The sequence below is a fragment of the Platichthys flesus genome, chromosome 22 (genome assembly GCF_949316205.1).
Source record: "Platichthys flesus chromosome 22, fPlaFle2.1, whole genome shotgun sequence".
NCBI classification, from domain to species: domain Eukaryota; kingdom Metazoa; phylum Chordata; class Actinopteri; order Pleuronectiformes; family Pleuronectidae; genus Platichthys; species Platichthys flesus.
This window is the reverse complement of record NC_084966.1, coordinates 4117409-4138904: the sequence shown is the minus strand read 5'-3', so window position 1 is coordinate 4138904 and position 21496 is coordinate 4117409. Positions and strand designations below refer to the sequence as shown.

The 21496-nt window shown below is 45.6% G+C and overlaps 2 protein-coding genes across 2 annotated transcripts; both read left to right on the top strand.

The window, feature by feature from the left end:
* The first annotated feature begins 109 nt into the window (after positions 1-109).
* cbsa (cystathionine beta-synthase a) lies at positions 110-8675 on the top strand. Its single transcript, XM_062380779.1, has 15 exons — positions 110-248; positions 3124-3427; positions 3673-3779; positions 3959-4093; positions 4446-4525; positions 5054-5258; positions 5366-5457; positions 5566-5691; positions 5798-5882; positions 5965-6070; positions 6184-6261; positions 6349-6483; positions 6591-6699; positions 6923-7007; positions 7909-8675. Exons 2-15 carry the CDS (start codon positions 3132-3134, stop codon positions 8037-8039), a joined length of 1770 nt encoding a protein of 589 aa, XP_062236763.1. The 5' UTR covers positions 110-248; positions 3124-3131; the 3' UTR covers positions 8040-8675.
* An 857-nt stretch (positions 8676-9532) lies between these two features.
* LOC133933631 (uncharacterized) lies at positions 9533-21412 on the top strand. The gene is made up of 10 exons (XM_062380778.1): positions 9533-9821; positions 11841-11986; positions 12596-12677; positions 12822-12957; positions 13174-13376; positions 13473-13609; positions 13690-13831; positions 13925-14206; positions 14391-19689; positions 20010-21412. Exons 1-10 carry the CDS (start codon positions 9648-9650, stop codon positions 20018-20020), a joined length of 6612 nt encoding a protein of 2203 aa, XP_062236762.1. The 5' UTR covers positions 9533-9647; the 3' UTR covers positions 20021-21412.
* The last annotated feature ends 84 nt before the right edge of the window (positions 21413-21496 follow it).

The window sequence follows — 21496 nt, the reverse complement described above, 5'->3', positions numbered from 1 at the left end:
CCTTTTGCTATGGGGAACCCTGCGCTCTGATTGGCGGGGCTCACCAAACAGACGCCCTTATGGCAACCAATCAGAGGACGCCGTGAAACTTAACCCACGTCCTCCCACTTGTGTCGTCACGAAAGATTCCGGAGCCCTCACGCGGATGTCGCTCACTCCGCCGGCACCGCTTCACCGGGACTGACGCGTTTTACCCCCCCACTATAAATTTACTCTTTGAATCAAAGGCTTTTTGGACACGTCATCTGGTGAGTGGGGTTTAAAATCAACGGGAGAATTCCACGTGGGGGGGAGTTTATGTCACGTTCGGTGCGTGAACGCGGTTCCGCTAATGCGTTTTTTCTGATGCAACACTGCAGCCGATGCGGTGTGTTGCGTTCTCTCTCTCTCCGCCAATCACGAGAATCAATACGTTCGAATCCCGCGTGGTTGTGTTCGGTGAATTCTACCAGTCGCGTGTGTGTGCGTGTCTCTCTGGTTCTCCTCCATCAAACCAGAGCCGGCTCGTGTGTGTCCTTCGTTGTCATCCTTTTCGGTCTCTCACGTGTTGTGTGTCTTTGTTTGATGCGGCAGATAATCGATCATTGGCTGCAGGGATACTAATATCTGTCTATTAACCTCATTGCATACCCGGCTCCATTTCCCAGAAGCCCCTATGGGGACTTGGTTTTCTGAGCATAGGTTCAAATCCTAACAATATTTACTTTTGTGGTTAAAACTCACAATTTCGGAGCTGATCATAACAGAAGTTGTCTTTTTAAATATCCTTAAAACACAAACATGCAATAATCACGATCACTAGTGCTTTGATCCTCTAATAAATCACTCTGTAATAACCGTTATCTCTAATATCCATCCAGTGACGGTCACTCTTTGGCATCGGGGAGTTCAGAGGTCATCGTGAAGTTAGGGGTTCGGTGCCGGGGGTCTCCAGGGCCGTGCATTCCTGCTGCTCACATTTGGCCCCACCATTTGTTATGGCTGAGTGGATCTCTATAGCCACGCTGTTCTTGTGCTGCTGTGCCGCCCGTGTTGTGGCGAGCAGCTGGTCGAGCGGTTCGAACCACCCCTGTGCCACTTATTGGAGAAACCAGTCCAGAAAGGTCTGAGTAAAGTTGGGAGCGGTGGAACATACCACAGGAGATTAGAAACGCCAGAGTTTAAGCAGATAACCAGGTCTGATATGGTAAGACTGTTACAAGGGGGTTTTCATTAGTTTGGGTTTAATCTAGCCAGGCTGGGATCAGGTGATGGGATTTCTCTTTTAGCTCTTTGGCCTGGGAGGTATCTGAGGATCCTTGGCTCAAGTGAGGAGATTTAGAGAAATTTAAGTTTCTCCCCGCCCCCCTCCTCACCCCAGGGTCTTTTTTACTGCCTGGGCTCGGTGCTCCATTTGCATTCACATAGGATCAAGTTGCTCTGTTGAACCTGTGGGGTCCTCGCATGTCACCAGCACTCTCTCCCACTGCGAACCAGTATAACCTGAATATGCAGCCCGACTGGCCTGGCCCCCGGGAATCTGAGTTGGACAGTAAAGTAGGGTTACGTATAGAGAATAAACGCCACTGGACTTCTTTTGTTACACAGATAAATAAATCTATTGGCAAACAAAACAAAGAACCTGATGAGGTTGTTGGTCAGGTTCTTGCGTTGTCGAGTTTGTCGTTTAGTGCGGTTTCCTAATTCTTTCCCTTTGCTATGACCTTGATTTCTTAGTCATAGTGAACACGATGTCGTTTCATACTTGCTGGAACTCTTTGTCATCAATGGAGAAGAAGGGATTTCTGGGAAAAGAAATTTAGCAGGGGTGACACATACCTTCAGGATGTGGTATTTCATCAGTGCATACATTTGCAAACTTTCTGAAACCGGTCATTTCTGATACGGGTATCGAACGTCTGTTTGTGGGGACGCTTTCCGAGGAAGAGTCCTTGTTTCAGAAGTAGCAGCAAAGCACTGGTGTTCTGTTTGTTTTACTGGACGTGTCTGAACATGTGGTGCTGGTCCACAGGAGTCAGCAGCAGATGACTGTTGTTGACTGATCTTTGAGAACCTGCCATTAAATGGGGGCCCCTGGTTTACAGCGGGCCCCTGGTTCAACAGCTGGCCCCTGTGTACGCTGTGTGTTAATGACGCTTCGTGGGCCGATGGAAAAACCTAATGCGCGTGTTAACAAGTTAAACAGAGATTTAGATGCATGAAAGGTTTTGTTCTTATCTGTGAAATAGATCAGATCTGGAAGCCCTCTGCCGATTGCTTCCCCATTAATGATAATAATCAATCATAAAACTATAAAATCAACTACATTTGCCACTCCATTTCCTATCAGTTGACAAACTTCTAATTACTTATCCATTTTCCGGGCCCCTGACTGGACGCCTGACTGCTGGTTATCACCCGGCAGCGCCACTGACCTCCACTTTAAGATAATGTTTAACATGTAACTCCATACGGGCAAGTTTTACAACCTTTTACTGCTGGAAAAAAAACAATGATTGAGTCAATTTCAGCTTTACATTCACAAACAGAGATTCTGTGAAATGTACGTGCACGGCTGCACTGTCCTTTTGTTTCTCACATGACTGATAATCTCCCCAACACTGAAGGTCTGAAACTTGGTCTGGCAACAAAGTTTCAGACCGACACAGTGTTAGCGAAGTTTTGTGCCAAATCTCCTGGTGAAGATTGCTCCTTTGTGCTGACATGACTCAGCTTTAAAAGAAAGGAGGGTGGTGAAGTGTTTGTTTTCCACTGGCTTCTGCTGTTATGTAATAATATATCCATGTGGTAAGAAATCAATGGTACGCTTGTCTCAAATTAATATGTTGGTTTAAGTTGAATATATACATTTTCTCTCCGTGCACAGAAGGGCTGGAGGATTGAGTTCATCATAAGATGTAAATCTTCATTAACCTCGTACAGACTTCTATATTGAAAACTATAGAAATCACACCTCCTCCAAGGTCCAGCAGTCCCTTTTAAATTTAATCAAGCTGCAGCAACTTACACAAACGTTTAGATGCTCTTCCCTGAAATTAGGAAGTTGCTTTTCCTCATAATCCATGGAACTATGCAAAAACGCCATCACTCTTATAATAATCCCATATTTCCCCGTCTCCCCAGGGTAAGCCATGCCGTCAGTTCCCTCCATCAAAGAGGCGCCCGCCAACGGCCCTGTGTGCCCTCACGCTGCCAAGCTGCACAACCACAGCAATGGAGACGGCAAACTGCGGGAGGGCTCGTTACCGCTGAACGGGGTCGACAAGAAACCCACGGCGGTGGACGCCGAGGAGTCGCACCAAACCATTCAGATCGGCACAAAGAACGCGTCTCCAGAGAGGAAATGGATCCGGCCCGACCTTCCCAGCCGCTGCACATGGACCCTGGGAGCCTCGGGAGCCGACTCTCCTCACATGCAGGTTCCAAGGTCAGTGTTGTGTCGACTTTCACAAGAAAATTCCAATCAAACCCACGCTTCTGTGGGACTGAACTTTGGTTGTTAAAGCCAGTGAAAACCAATTCAAAGCATCAACTGAAACGTAAACACTGGTTTTCAACAAGTTGTAGAAGTGTCACGTCCACACCTTCGTGTTTGATCTGCACACAAACACAACCTCTGTCTGACCTGTTTTTCTCTTTCCACGAAGCATTAATTCTTCTTCCTCCTCCCAGGAACGTGGCCCCGACCATTCTCCCAAACATCCTGCACAGGATCGGTGACACTCCCTTGGTCCGCATCAACAAGATCCCCAAGGCGTTTGGACTCAAATGTGAAATACGTGAGTCAGCCAGCCCTCGAGCCGAGAGACATTCTCAGATCAAACCAACATGTGGTTGATAAGTTGAGCTCATTGAGACCATGCAAACAGGTTCGGCTCAGGATTTGTTCCATCCTGCACCAGTGCAACATAAAGCTGCAACAAATCTCTCTGCTCTGTTTTGTGTTTTTTTTCTCCAGTGGCCAAGTGTGAGTACTTCAATGCCGGCGGCAGCGTCAAGGACCGGATCAGCCTCCGGATGGTGGAGGACGCTGAGAGAGCCGGGCTCCTCAAGCCTGGAGACACCCTTATAGAGCCCACCTCTGGCAACACTGGTACGTAGAAAGATTCCCAGTGGAGCGTGCACCTCCACCAGTCCCCGTCAATCAAACCTTGTGGCTAAACAAGAGAATCAACGCAGATCATGATTTCCATAGTGGAAGAATGATAAGTTGATCCTGGATCAGCTCCTGTCGCTGGATCCTCAAAACATAAATGTAATGGCTTCTTTCTCAGGCCGTAACTCATCCTTCCACAGAGAGTCGTGGAAATCTGTTGTAAACAAACTGAGCAGGAAACGGTAATGAAGCACATGTGTTACTCTGCTCATGAATGAGTAGAAGGAAGGTCATTTACAGGTTTGTGTCGACCAGCAGTCTTGTCAAACGTGTGTGTTTGTGTGTGTAGGTATTGGATTGGCCCTGGCTGCAGCAGTGAAAGGTTACCGCTGCATTATTGTCATGCCGGAGAAAATGAGCATGGAGAAGGTTAGTGTGTGTTTCATCATAAACAATGTCCCACTTGATTGATTACTGTCAATTATCAACTATTACTATCATGAAATCTGATGGTGTGTTCATGTCCTCTAAGGAAATGACAGGGAAAAGCAGCTTTCAAGTTCACGTGTTTCCTTTTAACACGTGACCTCTTTTTTTTTTATCCCAGCCTGTTTCAGGCGTTGCTCCATTAAAAGAGGAGACTGTCTTAATTATAACCCTCTCTGCACAGATATTATGCACAACTCTAAACTATTAATAGAATCACTTTGCAGAGTCATTCAGGTCCAAAGACTTTTTAAAGCTAATGGGATTTTTAGCCTGTGGTAATCGTTATGTCATGGTTTATAACCCTTAAGTTACACATCTTGCACATTGACTTTTATATGCATCTTACATACATACATACTGGCACAGAGGACATGTGTAATATATGAGACACATATAATCATCCAGTTTTAATTGATCACTTCACTCCCCCCTTTTTGTCCTGATTTTATCTCCATGGTCTCTGTCCAGGTGGACGTGTTGAGAGCTCTTGGAGCTGAGATCGTGCGCACGCCCACCAGCGCTCGCTTCGACTCGCCGGAGTCTCACGTGGGCGTCGCCTGGCGCCTCAAGAACGAAATCCCCGACTCCCACATCCTGGACCAGTACCGCAACCCGAGCAACCCGCTGGCTCACTACGACACCACCGCCGAGGAGATCCTGGAGCAGTGTGGCGGTACGAAGGCCCTTTTACCCACAGCACCTAAACTGAAACTATTTAAAGTTCAACTTGATTTCCCTTCTTGTCGTATCTTCAAATCTCGACTCGTCCCCTCCCAACAGGCAAACTGGACATGCTGGTGGCCGGAGCAGGCACAGGGGGGACGATCACAGGTATCGCCCGCAAGCTGAAGGAGAGATGCCCCAACATCAAGGTGAGTCGTCTCTGTCATAACTATCTTCCTTCTCTTTCCAGCCGCGGCTGAAAGAAAGTGGAATAAGACTCTGCTGAGCCTCTCATTATTTATAAATGGTGTGTGCAGATTGTTGGTGTCGACCCAGAAGGCTCCATCCTGGCTGAGCCTGAGGAGATTAACAAGACGGATAAGACCCAGTACGAGGTGGAGGGCATCGGGTACGACTTCATCCCCACCGTGCTCGACAGATCAGTGAGTTCCACTCAACTTCTTTTCCTCTCCTTCCTCTTTTTTCTTTTCTTAAGTTTATCTGACTCACAACTGCATATTTTAATCTTTTACTGTTCCCCCCCACCAGGTGGTTGATTCCTGGTACAAGAGCAATGACGAGGACTCCTTCAACATGTCCCGTATGCTGATCCGAGATGAGGGTCTGCTGTGCGGTGAGTCCAGCGTGAAGTTGAAAAGTCCGAATCTCTCACTGTTTGAATCCCTCTCACGTGTGTTCGCTCTTCCCTCTGACAGGAGGCAGCTCTGGAACGGCCATGGCAGCTGCGGTGAACGCCGCCAAGGAGCTGAAGGAGGGCCAGCGCTGCGTGGTCATCCTGCCAGACTCCATCCGCAACTACATGTGAGGGTCCCACGTGTGCCATGACTAGAAACCAACCACTCAGTGGTGTTGTTGAAATGGGGTTTTGTTCCTTGTGTTCATTCTAACACAACTCTTTATTTCCCACCCTCCAGGTCCAAATTCCTGAGTGACAAATGGATGGTAGACAAGGGCTTCCTGCGGGAGGAGGACCTCATGGTGAAGAAGCCATGGTGAGTGTAATTAAAGGGAGTGTTTTCCTCCTCTTGTTGTGTGGTTTTCTGAAACCTGAACCCTGGTGTGTCTCTCCTGTGCGTCAGGTGGTGGAACTTGAAGCTGCAGGGTTTGAACCTGTCTGCCCCCCTCACCGTGCTGCCCACCGTCAGCTGCCAGAAGACGATCAAAATCCTCAAGGAGAAGGGATTCGACCAGGCTCCCGTAGTGGATGAGGCTGGGTGAGGGCTGACATACTGCTGATCTGGAGCCTGTGTATCCCACGGTCCATCGGCTCCTTGTGTGCACTGTGGAGGTTAAACTGTAACATTTGTGTGACTTTGTGCAGGTTAATTCTGGGCATGGTGACTTTGGGGAACCTGTTGGCGTTGATCCTGGCAGGGAAAATCAAGGTGTCAGACCCGGTCAGCAAAGTGCTCTACAAGCAGTTCAAACAGGTCCGACAACACTTCAAACATCTCTGGTTCAACAGGTTTCATTTGTTCATTCTTAATCCCGGTTGGATTCCTACAAATCGTGTGAACTCTGCTTTAGTAGACTGTTTAAGAATCCCTCATTAGTGAGTCCACCTGATGCTAAATGGCAAATATTTCTCAGCTCTTAAAGGTCTGAGAAAACACCACAGTTAGATTTCTGCTAAAAAGCTTTTTGCCTCCACAGATCCGTCTGAACGATAACTTGGGAAAGCTGTCCAGGATCCTGGAGACCGATCACTTCGCCCTGGTTGTACACGAACAGATCCAATGTGAGTAAATTACATTTTCACACACATAAGAAGAAGCTTAAGTTAATGTTAAAATAATTTAGTTTGATGGAATTAAACCTAGAAATAATGTATTTTTATTTATTCATATACATTTATTCCTATTTATCTCAAATCAGCTGATGCGTGTTGTTATCTTCAGCAGTTTAGACTGAGTGAGGGGTCAATGTCGGTCTCAAGGACTCATTATTGACCGCTCTTGAACGCAGCACGCCATCACCACCACGTTCAGAAGCAACACTGTTTGACTCAGAGTGACACTGATCGTTTCTCTGATACATGAGGACCGAAGTCCGGCCCGATGGCCAGAATCCCAGAGATAAACTGATTTCGGTCAACTCACGGTTGACACACCTCAGCTTTTTGTTTGTGTGTGTGGTTGTGTTAACGCAGAGAAAAATTCCAAGTATATTTGATAAATTTTGAAGCGAGGGCTGGCGTCTGGTTAGGGACAGATCAATTATTATGTGGAAATCGCGTGTTGTTGTTAACGGGTCACGTCGGCCTCTATCACCAAAAGCTAAACTGTATTTCCCTCAGGTGATAATAAAAACCAACATGGAACTAAAATTGAGTAAATATTATCACAAAATCTGAAACTTGAGTTCTAATAGATTCTAATGTTGCTTCATAGTTAATCGATATGAAAACAGGCAAAAGTTCCTCTTATCAACAAGAGGTGAACATATGCCTAGTGTTGTTTACAGTGTGTTCTGCTGCACCCAAGTGGCCAAATAGTAGAACTACACTGCTTTTTATTTTTTACATGCAGCAGGCTCACATACAGTCAAACACTTTTCACGTGAATTATAGTATTTTACGCACAGACAGATGTTTTGTCCATAATAAATCCTCAACACCGTTCTCCTGTTCCTTCCACCAGACTTGACGGACGGCTCTCCCAGCCTGAAGCAGATGGTGTTCGGGGTGGTGACGGCTGTGGACCTGCTCAACTTTGTCACAGGGTGGGAAAGGAGGGAGCGATCCATGTCGGAGTCGACTGACGAGATGTGATTGAATGACTGAAATACGCGCTCCTGTTCTTCATACAATGACAAAACAAACAAAGCGCCAAGTTTAGTAGCCTTTAGTGTCTGAGGGATGGTGTAGTAATTTTAAGTTATGTTATGATTGAGCTTAGCTTCTTTTTTTCCTCTTTTTCTTTTGGAAGAAAATGATTTGTTGTTTTTTTAATGTTTGAACCTGAGTCTAAAATATAATAAACAAATTATACTGTGCCACTCGGTCATTTTGTGATACTTCCGATTTGGGGCACGTGATTATTACTTCTTATAACTGCTGCTGTAGTGTTCTAAGCAATATTTTGTAAGTTCAGAACCTTATTTGTCTATTTGTCTAAGTATGTGATGGTTTCATTGCGGCTTTCTGTACCGATCAAACATTACCAATAATAGAAGACCTTCATCTCATTTATCAAGATAAGACAAGTAGACAGCTGCTGTGTATATACAAAAATATGCTCTTCGGTGTTGCTCACTATGTGCTGCTTTTTCATTTGAGTATGTGTACACTGGAAGAAATACATACAGGGTGTAATCACATTTCTTTAAACGATCATGCAGTGGTGTTCCCCACTCCCATTTCAACTCAGTGCCTGCGATGATACTATAAAGTGACTGTTGAATCTTAGCTGTGTCTTGGAGAATCATTATATATTGCATCATGAATGTGTATGATACAATAAAATTGAAAGAGTCTCTAAACGGTCGTCAGAGTAATTGGATAAAGAATATTGCAATAACCATAATAACGTCATTCCTGATTTCCTCAGTAATGAAGGGCAAGAAAATCAGCAAGAGGGCTGAATATATCTACAAGTATATGGAAATGTTAAGGGATATATTTTGCGACAAATGTTGTGGTTGCATTTAAAAAGATCAGAAGGGCAAGTAATACACATACAGTATCTATTTCTGATTGTTTTGTAACTGGAAGTAAAATATGATATGCTATTTGTTTGAAGTGCAAATCAGATTTGATTTGTGTAGACAATAAGCCTCATAGTGCTGAAGAATCTGTAAAAGGTGCAACCTCTTCTGTCTGTAACACTTAGATGAGGGAAAACTTTACAAAAAACAGGTCACATAAAAGAAACAACACAAATAAAAAAACAACAGCAACAAGAAAGCATAACAGCAAATTAGATCTTATTGTTGAGCTTTGTGATTTATCTTTGTGACGTGCACACTGAATTACAGAGTGTACCTAAACACAACCATTGAAAAAATCCAATTACATCACCATACAATAACGTGGAAAACAGTAATATACTGAATAATGCGTTTGGGTTAGCTACATTATATTTGTGATAATAAAATCCTAATTGTGTTGTTTCTTCGGAGACAAAACGACTAATTGGTTTCATTAATCACTTTTCCAATTTGCACAAAGGTACGTGAACGCAGATATTGACAGTCATTGTGTTTGTGTCTGCCATGTGGGTGGTGGCGCATGTTTTAATGCTCGGGCAGCACCGTGTGGGCGGGGAGCCGTTTCATCAACCGTCCCCTGCACAGCCCCGCCCCCTGTCGGTGTAACCCGGTGCACTGAAGGAGCGCGGTCCCCCGCGTTGCTCTCCTCCAATCAGCGCTGCCGTTGGGGATGTATGTGTTGTGTGTCCGCGGCGACGAGCGGGGCCACACGGGCAGTATGGCGGAGGAGGGCGGTGTGAAAGAGTCGGAGGAGCTGGAGACGCGGCTGCTCGCTCTGTCCGGCCGCTACGCGAGCGAGGAGCTGCGGGCCGACAGCCGGGCGTTCTGCGCCGACTTCTGCGAGGTAAGGAGCCATGGCCGGAGCGGGTGTCCGGGCCCCGGTGTCGAAGAGACGAAGCGGGTGCGCTGACCGACTCCCCTCCCCCAGAAGGGCTCGCTCCGAGGCTAGCGCTAGCTCGCAGCCTCGAACCCGCGGAGCTAACGACCCGCAGTCGACCCAAACACCCACAAATCTCCTTAACGCCTTTTGAATAACACGTCTAATGGCGCGGGCCCGTCCTCTTGGGAAGTTAGCGGCGCCGCGGAGTCTGAGATCCAGTTATATTGTGCTAATTATTGTTCTCTGCACAGGAGGCAAAGCTAACTCGGCTACTCGCCAGCTGGCCAGCTAGCCCGGGTTTAGTTAGCCCGAGCCGCGGGCTGGACAACTTTCTGCGGCCCACACAGTCGGTGTGATCCCCGGCTGTGGGGCATGTAGCATGTTAGCTTCTCGTCTCTGGACCACGGGTCGTCCGGCGAGTGTTAGCTTCCGTTATCGAGCAGAGATCAACTCTTCCGACGCGTTTCGTAACGACCCCCCCCCCAAAACAGCAACAAGACGTGGACCTGTAGGTACAGCCACAGACGGGGTTAGAACCCTCCTACTGACGGGGGGACACGGTCAACTCAACTACAGACACTGCCTAGATGTCCATCTTTATGTATTCACTGGGCCACTGGCGTTTAACTCAATGGTTTCCTAAAGATGTTGGCACAAATCAGGGAGAATCCACGAAGAATGTTTTGACTCGACCATCGTCCACGAAGCCCAACTTGTTAAAGTCTTATCTGACTCTCCTAACAGCAACAACACACTGACTTGTACTTGCATGCTTGCAGAAATGGATAACAACATATTTCTAAGTTTTTATGATACAACAACTTTGGAAGATTCGAATTAGTCACTTTTGACCCTTTCATGAAGCACAAATGTGTTTTAAACAGAGATTAGCTGAACAATTAAAGTGGAAGTGCCTGTAAAGCCCAACAAAGAAAGGCTTCTTAATGCCATACATGGATGTGTACATGCAAGCTTGCAGAGATGGATAACACAACTACTGGTGTCACACGTCCCCATACACTGAAATTGCATGATACAATAATGTTAAGAGGGTTCAAACAGGTCAGTTTATTGACTCATTCAAATGTCTGTTCAAATATCAGCTGGTAAATGTCTCACTGTCCCAGAAGAGTCACATATAAGGTTGTAGACCAGTTGCAGATGGTGGGAAACGGTTAAACCAAGATATTAGTTCTTATTTCTTTAGAGGTTCCACAGTCATTAGAGTCAATGCTTTACTCAACATAGTAGCATAGTTTGAAGCCAATTTTCCAGATGATTTAAACATGGATTAAATCATCTGGTTTAATCGGTGTTTCAAATGAAAGTTGTGATGCTTCCTAACTTCTTGTTTAAATGAATAGGAAGCTGTGTGTAATAGTCCTGAGGAAAACACAGATGGTTCACAATCCCAGTGGTGCACAAGAGCAGTGTCTGGGGTCTCCATCATTACAGGGCTCTACAAGCTAATTGAATTGTATTGCAGACAGACCCCTGACGTACATAGGTTTACATTGTGCACTGTAATTACATGAAGTCATGAAGAAGGCTGCAGACATAACCATTAACAGCAATGTGATAATATAATTAATAATATGACCCAACAACCCTGATGCCTGCCATGGTAATCAGTGACTTACACAGCTGTCTGTTTCCTCTTGGTTTTTAATGTTTTAAAATCAAGGTATTGGATGTAGGGCTGTAACAAACAGTTAATCTAATGATTGTTTGTTATTTCGTTCAATCCAATGTATTAGTCTGACCAACAGTCCAAGCCCCAACGATACGACAATCAAAATAATAAATGATCAACGCAATTGTTGTCAATAGCATCTCTTTGATTCTTTATTGGCAACACTGCTCACATTTCAAACACCAAAGTACCTTTAACTAGAGTCCAAACATCCCAATCACCTCTCGACAGTAACAAACTGTTAAATGTCCGTGTGATTTTGTTTCTGACTTTGCCTTTTCTCCCTGCAGCTGGTGGAAGAGTTTGCCTCTCGCTGGCAGGAGCCACTGCCTCAGCTCAGGATCCTTGAGACGGCTCTCCGCTACTTTTCCCGAGCCTCGACCTTCTTCTCGTCAAACTGTGATCACGTGCTCCACACACTCAGCAGCCTGGCATTGTGAGTACACTTCCTGAAAGAGGAGGCTTCCTTGGTGTAGAACAGAGTCAAACCAATGTGTAGCACTCCTGCACGATTTACTACGAATTTATGGTGGTGACTTATCACTGAAACTAATAAAAGTTTACAAATACATGAGTCATAACCACTTGCCTCTTGTCTGAATAACTGCGTGAGAGCATTGTCAACACTTCCTGTCTGCCAGTGGTGACAAGTAGTGAAAATAGCTTTCAAACCAAATACATGCAGAAACAATGTGATTATTCACGCATGCTAAATAAAACCATAGTTTCTATGTATTTGTTCACCAACTCTGAAGTGGTCATTCTCTATGCAGCTGGCTGCAGCGTTTATGAAACTGAAGGTTGATTCTATTCTCTGGCTCCCGCTAGCACGTTTGTGAGCCAGGAAAGCCCCTGGAGTTCTGCCAGCTGGAGACCCAACTACATCCATTAACTCTCCCAGGGTCTCCCCTCGGTCTCCCAATTAACTTTTTACCACAATAAATGTGTTTAGATCCATATAAAAAACTGAACACGTCACACTTGAAGTAAGCTGTTTAAAATTTGACATTGTTGGTAGAAGCTAATGCTTATCATCCCCTTACAGGAGTGTTTTTGAGCTGCTGCTGTTCTTTGACCAGAAGGACTTCCACCAAGAGCCACTGAAACACTTCACTGTCACATTCCAGGTAAGAAGGAACAAACAAATCAAAGATAAGAAGCGTTAGGAGCTTATTTGATAGTTTCTCAGTGAGCCTCACTTCTCAGAGAATGCAGCTGTCGTGAAACACTTATCTTTAAAACTCACTGCTTTTTGTCCCTCTTCCCTCCAGGAATGTCATTTGGTCCTTGCAAGGCATCAGAATGTTCACTTACTTCAGGTGGAGCGTTTGGTTCAGGGCGACGGGCCTTGGGCCGACTCAGTCTTACAGGCGATCCTCAGTGAGTCCAGTTTACCTCAGAATGAAGGTAGGCAACATCTCTGCTTTACATGAATCTTCCTCTTGTCTCCTCTCTGGATTCCTCTCATACTCCACTAAAAAGACTGACTTTGTAACGTAGTCTAATTGGACACGGCCCGTTTACCAGAATTTATTTAAACTTTACTCTCTGGTTGTTTATTGTAAATCACAGCGAATGTTTGCCTCATTAATTTGTCTCTCTCCTGGCTTGACCTCTCCTCAGTGGATGGGTGCATCAGCGCTGAGCTGCCGGTGTTCTTTGAGCTCCGGGTGCGCTACCTTTTGTCCTGTGAGCGGGTCAGCGAGGCCACGGCCCTGGCTAGGTGCTGTGCTCGACATCCCATGGCAGGACGGCACTTGTTCTTCCTCCAGGTCTACCTCACGCGGCTTTACAAAACGTCACAGCATGACCGCCTGCATAAAGAGGTGGGCTGAATCACTGTTGTTTACTGTCTGGATTTTGCTTGGGTACAACACTGAACTGTCGTTACACTGATACTTTCCATTGCCCTCTGATTGCAGATTGATGGTGTTAATAGCGAAGATGCTGTTCACATCATCTGTAGTTTGGAGTGTGAGGAAGAGGATGACTTGTTACTGGGCCTCAGCAGAGCCTTCCTCTCACAGCAGCTCCGCAGGGGAGACGTGTACTATTTGTGGTAAGTGGACGCAAATGTAAAGTGAAGCTAAAAAACAGCTTTAAGGGCGATAACAAAAATCTAAACTCTTTTGTCTGCAGTGATCTTGTCTTCATATGGAGTAAACTTCACAGTCGATTGGACACATCCGAGCAAGCTCTACTCGAGGAGAGTCATCAGCTGTTGCTTTCAGCCACCAATGTGAACTCGATCTTTCCATTCATCAGAGCCATTCTGCAGGAGGTGAAACGGATATTTGAAATGCAGTGATTGAGTAGTATTCATAATCGAGGTGATTTATTAACATGTCAAATCCTGTGTTTGTAATTTTTCCAGCTGGGTGAAGATGGTAAGCAGTTCTGCGTGGAGCTTTGTACTAATGCCCTGGAGTCTTGCCTTCCCTGTGATGTCGTCACCAAGTCCCTAATCTACAAAACCATTGCTGGCCTGCTTCCCAAGGACCTGGAGGTTTGCCGGGCGTGCGCTCTCCTCGTCTTCTTCCAGGAACGCACAGTCGAGGCCTACAAGAGGGTGTACCTTCTTTACATGCATCCCGATCAGGAGTACCACGTGGAGTACAGCCCCATCGGGAATCATGTTCGCTTTGAAATGCTCCAGGTAGAGGTTCTTTTGTGGTAAATCATGACGTAGATAAAGTTAGAGATTCTCAGACCCAGTCAGGCCTGGTGCTTACATTTGTATATCTGATGTAAAGAACTGGTTTGTCGATTAAGACTAGCTGTACCCTGTTTGTCATTTTTCCATATTGTTGTACCAAAACAAATCTTCTCTCTCTCCTCAGGTCTTGAAGAAAGACCTCTACTTTGACCCGGAGTTTTGGAACCTCATTGCTTTGCGGACCAATTGTTTGAAGTTGATGAGCGAAAAAGTGGTTAGTGCTGCCCTTGAAGAAATCATGGAGGACAAATGGATCTCTAACTATTCCACCAAAAAGCCTGCTTCAAGGTCGAGTACATGTCGGAGAGGAAAGAAAAGGGCTCTTCAGGCAGCAGCAAAGAAGCGGCACCAGAGAAATGATTCTGACACTGCATCCAAAAGACTAAAGGTGGGCCCGGGCAAAACACAACTAACTGAAGATCATGCTGTAACGACAAAAGGCGCCCAGGGGTTGCGACCTCTGAAGGACAAATCATCTGAACCTTTGAGACGTTCATTTTGGCGGCTAGACAGAATACAAGACAACGTCACCATTAGGTATGGAGAACACAGACGCATCACGCGGCTCTCCGAGAAGAACCCACCAAAACGAAGGATTAGAAAACCCAGGTGGCTTCTGGAAGACTCAGCTGCTCTTAAAAAGAACAATGTTTCTCACGATATCAAAAAGCACGAGCTGAGACATCAGCAGCACCATCGATCTTCTGAAACCGGTCAGATCAGGAACAATGCAAAACACAAAGAACCAGTAAACTCTCATTTAGGCGGAAGGGAAATCAACAAGCACCAGAGAGGGTTTTCTTTGGATTATGTTGAACCAGTGCAGCCTCCACAAATCATTCTTGAGCTCTCCTTACCAGACAATGAGCTGATGGGTTCGTTTACAGATGAATCTGGCAACAGACAGAGAGGATTTCCTCAAGTTCTTCTTTACAAGTCCACAGTGAAGCTTCCTGCCACATCACAACCCGTGAAGACTGTCCATCGCAAGGAGGTGGTTCTAAGGGCACGGGATGCCGCCATGTTTGTAAAACAGCTGCACTGTTACGCTCGCCGCCAGAAAGGAAAGGGACATGGATTGACTGTTCACGGCTCAGTATCAACTATCACACGTTCCTCTGTGCAGGGAAGTCCTCCTAAAGATGCACAAAGACGGCGCTGTGAAAAGCCTGAGAGGAAAGGTGCCTCTCGGACACTATCTGAGGTTTTAGAAAAAGTCCATCCAGTTTCACGAAAGACCTCTGCAGCAAGAGAGTCTGACGCTCCACAGACACCAGCAGTCGCCAAAGGGACAAAATCTCCAGTCTCGGACAAGGCCACTCAACCTGCAAGCAAAGGAAAAGTGTTGCGCAACGTTTCTTCAGCAAGAGATAAGTCTGCTGTTGAAAGGAAAGCTACCACTGCGCCACAGACATCAGAAGAAGCTGACAGAACAGAAACCCCGGTGTTAGATAAGATCATTCAAGCTCAAAAAGCATCTGCAAGAGAGCTCTGCGAAGAACCTGCTGTTGAAATGAAAGTCACCATTGCCTCACAAACCTCTGCAGCAGCCAAAGTGCCACAGTCCCCAGGTTTAGGTAAATGTAAAGCACAAAGTGAAGAGGACCTCCCCAGAATCACTGCTTCAGCCAAGATGACCACTGCAGACAACAATCAGAGAACAGTTAATGATGAATCCCCACCTGTCACCGATGAAGCCAATAATTCAAACCCTGCCGATTCAGATCCTTCGCCCTCTCAGACCCAAGTTGTTGTTCTCAGAGATGGCGAAAAGGAACTGATGTCACTCTCCTCACTGGCTGAAAAGATTCCTGTTGCCAATGCAAAAGCAGACACTCCAGAGGTGCTAAACACAGTCGGCAACAACATCGCTGAGGCAGACTTGCCTCCACCTTGTGAGAGGGACACAATCCCCAGAGGAAACATGGTTCCTCTCAGTAAAGCATCAGAGCCTCAGGCTGCTTATTCGCCTCCAGACCAGGACGCTATGAATGACATATCTGCTCTGACATTAGTAACAGAGATGGTTACCGAACTTGCACCTGAGGCTCTTGCTCGAGATCTGGAGAACGACAAACTGCAAGCTCCAGAGAATAGTGCCTCAAAGGCTTCAACAGTTAAAAGTAAAACTAAAGTACCTCACAACATCCGGTCTACCTCCAGCTGCTCTGTATCGGCACAGGAAGCCTCCACAGTCAGTGATGTGCAACTGAACAAAGGGACAACGGCAACTCAGGATATTGATTCAGATGGATCTGATAGCAGTGAGCCAGAAACGGAGGAATCCAAGTTGGAGTTCAATTGTACTTTCTGTGACAAGTTCTTTAAGGGAAGTCGTGTCGTGTCACATGCAATGTTCCATTATCGAAGAGATGAGTGCATGTTCTGCAGGACGATGTTCAAAGATGACCTCTTAGCCATGATGCACCTGTCAGCTCACATAGAGAAGCTAAAGAAGAGCAAGGACCAAGAAAACCGGGTCACTGAGACCAAAGGTGTTTCCACACCGAAAAGCTCCGCCAAAGATAACACCACAAACATGTCGTCCGCTCGCCGTGGGAGGGGGAGGCCGAGGAAATCTGATGATGTTCCTGAATCAGCAAGTCCTCAAGATCCAAAGAATCCTGAATCAAGAAAGTTGAGATCGAAAGACAAGCCAGCAGATGAAAAACCTCCTCAAGTAAGGACACAAAACACTTCAAACCACCTTAATAGTGAAACTCCTGTTCATAAGGTCAATGGTCATATTGGAAAAAAGAAAGAACTTGGACACGTTGTCATAAAGGAAGAGATGGTCCCAGCGAGAAGGGATTTGGAGGCGGAGCAGCCACTTCCACAGCAGAAGAAATCCAAGGAAAGAGCCAGTAATGAATCTGAGAGTCATGAGACGTCAGAAAACGAAGATAAAAAGATGAAAACTGACTCTCTACCGTTCCTGAAGGCAACCACAAAAGAGAGAAACGTGGAGCACCAGGAGAAAGTGAGTTGTCCCGTAGATGGATGTGTTTGGTTTAAAGACTTGTCGAAAAACCGTGTTGCCCTCCTGTACCACGCTCTGGATGATCACCACGGGGAGCTCAAACCTTTAGAGCTGGCGTTCCGTGTGGGAAAAAGTAGATGTTCCATTTGCATGAGGGTTTTGTTTAGTTTCAAACACTTTCAGCATCACGTCGAAAGGCACAGAGTCTCTCCTCGGCACCCGTGCCTTCATGAGGGCTGTCCGGCCCGCTTCAAATCAGGAATGGAAATGAGACGCCACGCCAGGAGGCACAATCCGCTGCAGGCAGTGTGCTGCCTCCCTGGCTGTTCTCAACTATTTATTTGTCTCTGGGCACTAAACCTTCATGAACGAGAGCACTACACCTCCAAACCGACAACACCACACAAGATGACGAGTGAGGAGAAAGGCAACAAACATAATAACACAGCAGTCGGGAAGAAACAGCAGGATAATGAGCCAAAAGACGCTACTGCTCTGAATAAGAGTTTGAAAGATGTTTGTAGATTAAGAAGACGAGGTGCACATAAATCATCATCGCGAAAACACATGAAAGCTCCTCTCTCCCGTGACAGGGACGTGAATGAGAGAAATGAAACCGAGGATTCAAATGTCTTAAAGAATCTGTCCAACAAAGACACCTCTGCACAGCCGACAGTTCCAAATCTGAGGTTAAGACAAACGTTAAGGAAAGTATCAAGTACGACCATGGCAGCTCGTAAGGTCATCTCATCGTCGGTGTTAAAACGCAAAAACAAAGCGAGGCACAAGTTAAAGAAGAAGCAGGTGAAAGTAAACACAGACGTTCCGAAGAGAAGAGGACGTCCTCCGAAATTAAAGAAACCTTTGCATGATGAAAACACGTCTACTGGTCAAAACAGTGAAACCCTCATAGAAAAAACGCCTTTGCAAAATGATCCGAAGAATCCAGATCAGCTTTCAAGTCCGAGTCCCAAAGCAGCAGTGGCCTCAGATGTTAGAGACGGTACAAAAGAACAAGAAGTTAACAAAACTACAAAAACAGCAGTGATTGAATCAAAGTTTAAGAAACCAGTGAACAAGCAGATTAAGAAGAGTCACGTCAGTTCAAATCCATCAATCAGCAGGACCTCAGCAGACAAGACACGGAAGTCGACCACTGACAAAGTGAAGAAAGTCAACAAGGCGAAAAAGCGCTCCTCTCTGGAAAGTGGCTTCCAAAGTGCTGCTTCAAATTCCAGCGAGTCAAAGAAGCGCAAGGTTACAAAAAGCAAAGTGGACACAAAGACAGAGTCGGATTTGAAAGAGACCACCGAGGTGATATCTGCTGCCCAACAGGTTGAAGCCACAGCAGTCGTCGTGGATGAGGATGGAAAAGCAACAACAGAAAACAAAGACTCAACACATAACTGCACTGGTGAGGCTGTGCCCGCTGCTGCATCGAATGATTTGGCAAATACACCTTCAACCACATCAGAAGAGACAAACGAGGAGAAATCAACGAAACCGCACCTCATGAAAAAAGAGAACAAAACTAAAACGGCTTCCTCAGGCTCGGACAAGGTCAAAAAGAATCAGAAGGATGTTAATAAAAAGACGGAAAAGAATACTGTCAAGGAAAAACGGCCGCGCAAGGACCCGAGCAAAACACCTGCAGTGAAAAAGAAATCAAAATCTGTAGTTCAACCAGAGGATGGGGCTAAAGCATCAGCAGCAGCAACATTGGAGGAGAGTGATCAGAATGAGGAGGGCAAAGTCAAGGAAGATCCAACTCTTTCCAGCTCTGGTTCCTCAGCCCCTGCAGATACCAGCAGCTCGAATGAGAAGACGTCTGCAACTGAAGGGAACTCGCATAAAGTAACCACACAGAAAAAGTTAAAGAAGAACTCTGACCCAAACAAAGAAAGTAAGAAGCGTACGAGGGTTCCCAAAGAAGGTCACACAAAGAGTGTCAAAAAATCTAAAGGTGACCGTGTCCCATCAGCAAAAACATCTAAAACTGAAGTCAAACCATTCACTGAGGTCAAAGCCGCGGCCGAGGAGACCTCTGTAGACCAGGAGGGAACGGCTGCAGCGGAAACACCACTGTGTCCAATCAGCAGCTCTGGTTACTCTGTCATTAACAGAAAAGCACCGGATCAAGTTGTGAAATCATCGGTGTGCAAGGAAACGCTCGCCTTGTACGGTAAGAAACCGTACATGCGTCTGCCCCCCACAGCGTACCTGGACGAGAAGTACATCACCATGCCAAAGCGGAGGAAGGACATGTCGCCGTTCGAGACGTCTCAGAAGAGCCCGCCTCTGGGACTCGCCTCTGTCGCGGCGGCGCAGCCCAGACAACGATGTGCCAAGTGTTTCGCTACGTTCACCAGTGCTGAGGACCTGCAGGGTCATCTCCAACTGCAGAGGTGCTCCAACCTGTTTGGGTTCGACTCGGATGATGAAGGTAAGAAGCTTTTGTTATGGATTAGTCAAATCAAAAGTGCCAACACAGATCCACTTCTATTTTACTTGAACTATTTTCCAATGAAAGTGACCTAAAGTAGATTTTTATGCTCAAAGTCTATATTTACCTTCACCAAGGAGGTTATGTTTCCATTTTCTTGGGTTGTTTGTATAGTTATACGCAAGATTACACAAAAACAACAAAGGAATATCTATGAAACTTGGTTGAAGGATGTGGTGTGGCTCAGGGAAGAACCCATAACAATACAAGCATAAAGAATAAAGGTTCAATTTGTTAAACAATCCTTTTTTCTGTTTCAGGCAACAGTTGAACAGATGTGATCCAGTCTCAGCGGATCATCGTCTCGAATGCAGAGCGGACCGACCTGTGGACCTGCACGAAGCCCCGGACGGGTCATACCTCAACAGACTCTTCTCTGATTGACTTCTTTTTTGTCATTTGGACTAAGACTCCTGCATCAGGCGTTGACGCGGGAAGCCGAGAACTGAAATTTGTGCGACCTGACGTTTGCTGCAGCATGTGCCTGTTAACGCGAGAGAGCAGCAGGAACACATCACACAGCCAATCAGTGAAAAGGGACTACTGACCTGGACCCCAGTCAGACTGTCAGCAGACAGCTGGTACTGAAGTGCCTGCTCTGGAAGCGCCCCGGCTGCCTCGAGCGGCTTCGACTGGTTTGGAGGTGAAGCGTTCAAAAGACGGGGCTCTTGTAATCTGTGAAAAAAAGACCTGATGCTCGATGGACAGGCTGCTCCTGCTCCCACTAGGATTCATATTGTTCACATCAGTAAGCCATATCATGACACTTTTGCTTTTTGCACTCTTCCCATGAAATATCTACACCTTTGTTCTGCTTAATTTCTAATCATGTTATTTTAACATCCTGAGGTTACTAATTTAACGTAGAGTCTTGACTTTGAAAGATGTAAGATTTCTATATCAATTTCTAACTTGAAAGGTTTTTATGTGTAATCATTGTTTAAATAATTTGTTATCGCCTGCGGGGTTGATTAGGTCTGTTCTGCTTGTTGTCATCATCATCAGGAACCAGTAGAGGTCAGCGTACACCAATCTTCCTTTCCACATTATTTAACGTTTCTTTTTCCCTTTTACGAAACAATATGATAATGATGTAATCTTTTGCAAACAGTCAAATTTATACATCAACATTAGCTCCATTGCATTTGTTTCAAGAAATGCTTCGTCTTCCAGTCACCTCCATTGACTTATTTCTTTTTAGCCGAAAAGACTTCAAAATGTGCCAGTATCCCACTAACACTCTGCCGGATCTGTCACTAATCTGATCTGCTATCGTTCACCATCAGTGTAGCGGCTGATGTTTTGGCTTCTGTGATATTTTCTCACTTTAATCTAGATGTTACATTTTTTTGTCCCCATCTTTGCTGAAGTGTACAAGACCATAGAACCATTGTGATTTCTCTTTTAGGCTGAATGTTGTCTTTCAGGATTCCTCCAGAGAGGAAGAGAGACGTGGCAGTCAAACTACCGCAGTTTTAAGTGTAATTAAGGAGGAGGCAGCCTGAGTCTTTAATGAGCAGCAGCAGGTTATATTTATTTATGTTATTTTCTATCTTTTGTAAATATTTGAAGAGTTTCAATGGCTTATTATAAAAAAAGGGGATGTTGGAGTTGGGTTTATATTTTGTCCTTTGATGAAAAAATAAAACTTATTTCAATTCTGTTTGGCCTTAAAGTGTTTTCCAATTCAGCAAAAGTGTAAAGTTTGATCAGAGGAATGGGCAGTTTGTCCCATGAGTAGGGAAAG

Coding starts and splice junctions, on each gene's coding strand:
- LOC133933631 (XM_062380778.1), top strand. CDS start 9,648: ATGTATGTGTTGTGTGTCCGCGGCGACGAGCGGGGCCACACGGGCAGT. Junction 13,377..13,472: donor ATGACCGCCTGCATAAAGAG/GTGGGCTGAATC, acceptor CTCTGATTGCAG/ATTGATGGTGTTAATAGCGA. Junction 14,207..14,390: donor TTCGCTTTGAAATGCTCCAG/GTAGAGGTTCTT, acceptor CTCTCTCCTCAG/GTCTTGAAGAAAGACCTCTA.
- cbsa (XM_062380779.1), top strand. CDS start 3,132: ATGCCGTCAGTTCCCTCCATCAAAGAGGCGCCCGCCAACGGCCCTGTG. Junction 3,428..3,672: donor CCTCACATGCAGGTTCCAAG/GTCAGTGTTGTG, acceptor TCCTCCTCCCAG/GAACGTGGCCCCGACCATTC. Junction 5,692..5,797: donor CCACCGTGCTCGACAGATCA/GTGAGTTCCACT, acceptor CCCCCCCACCAG/GTGGTTGATTCCTGGTACAA.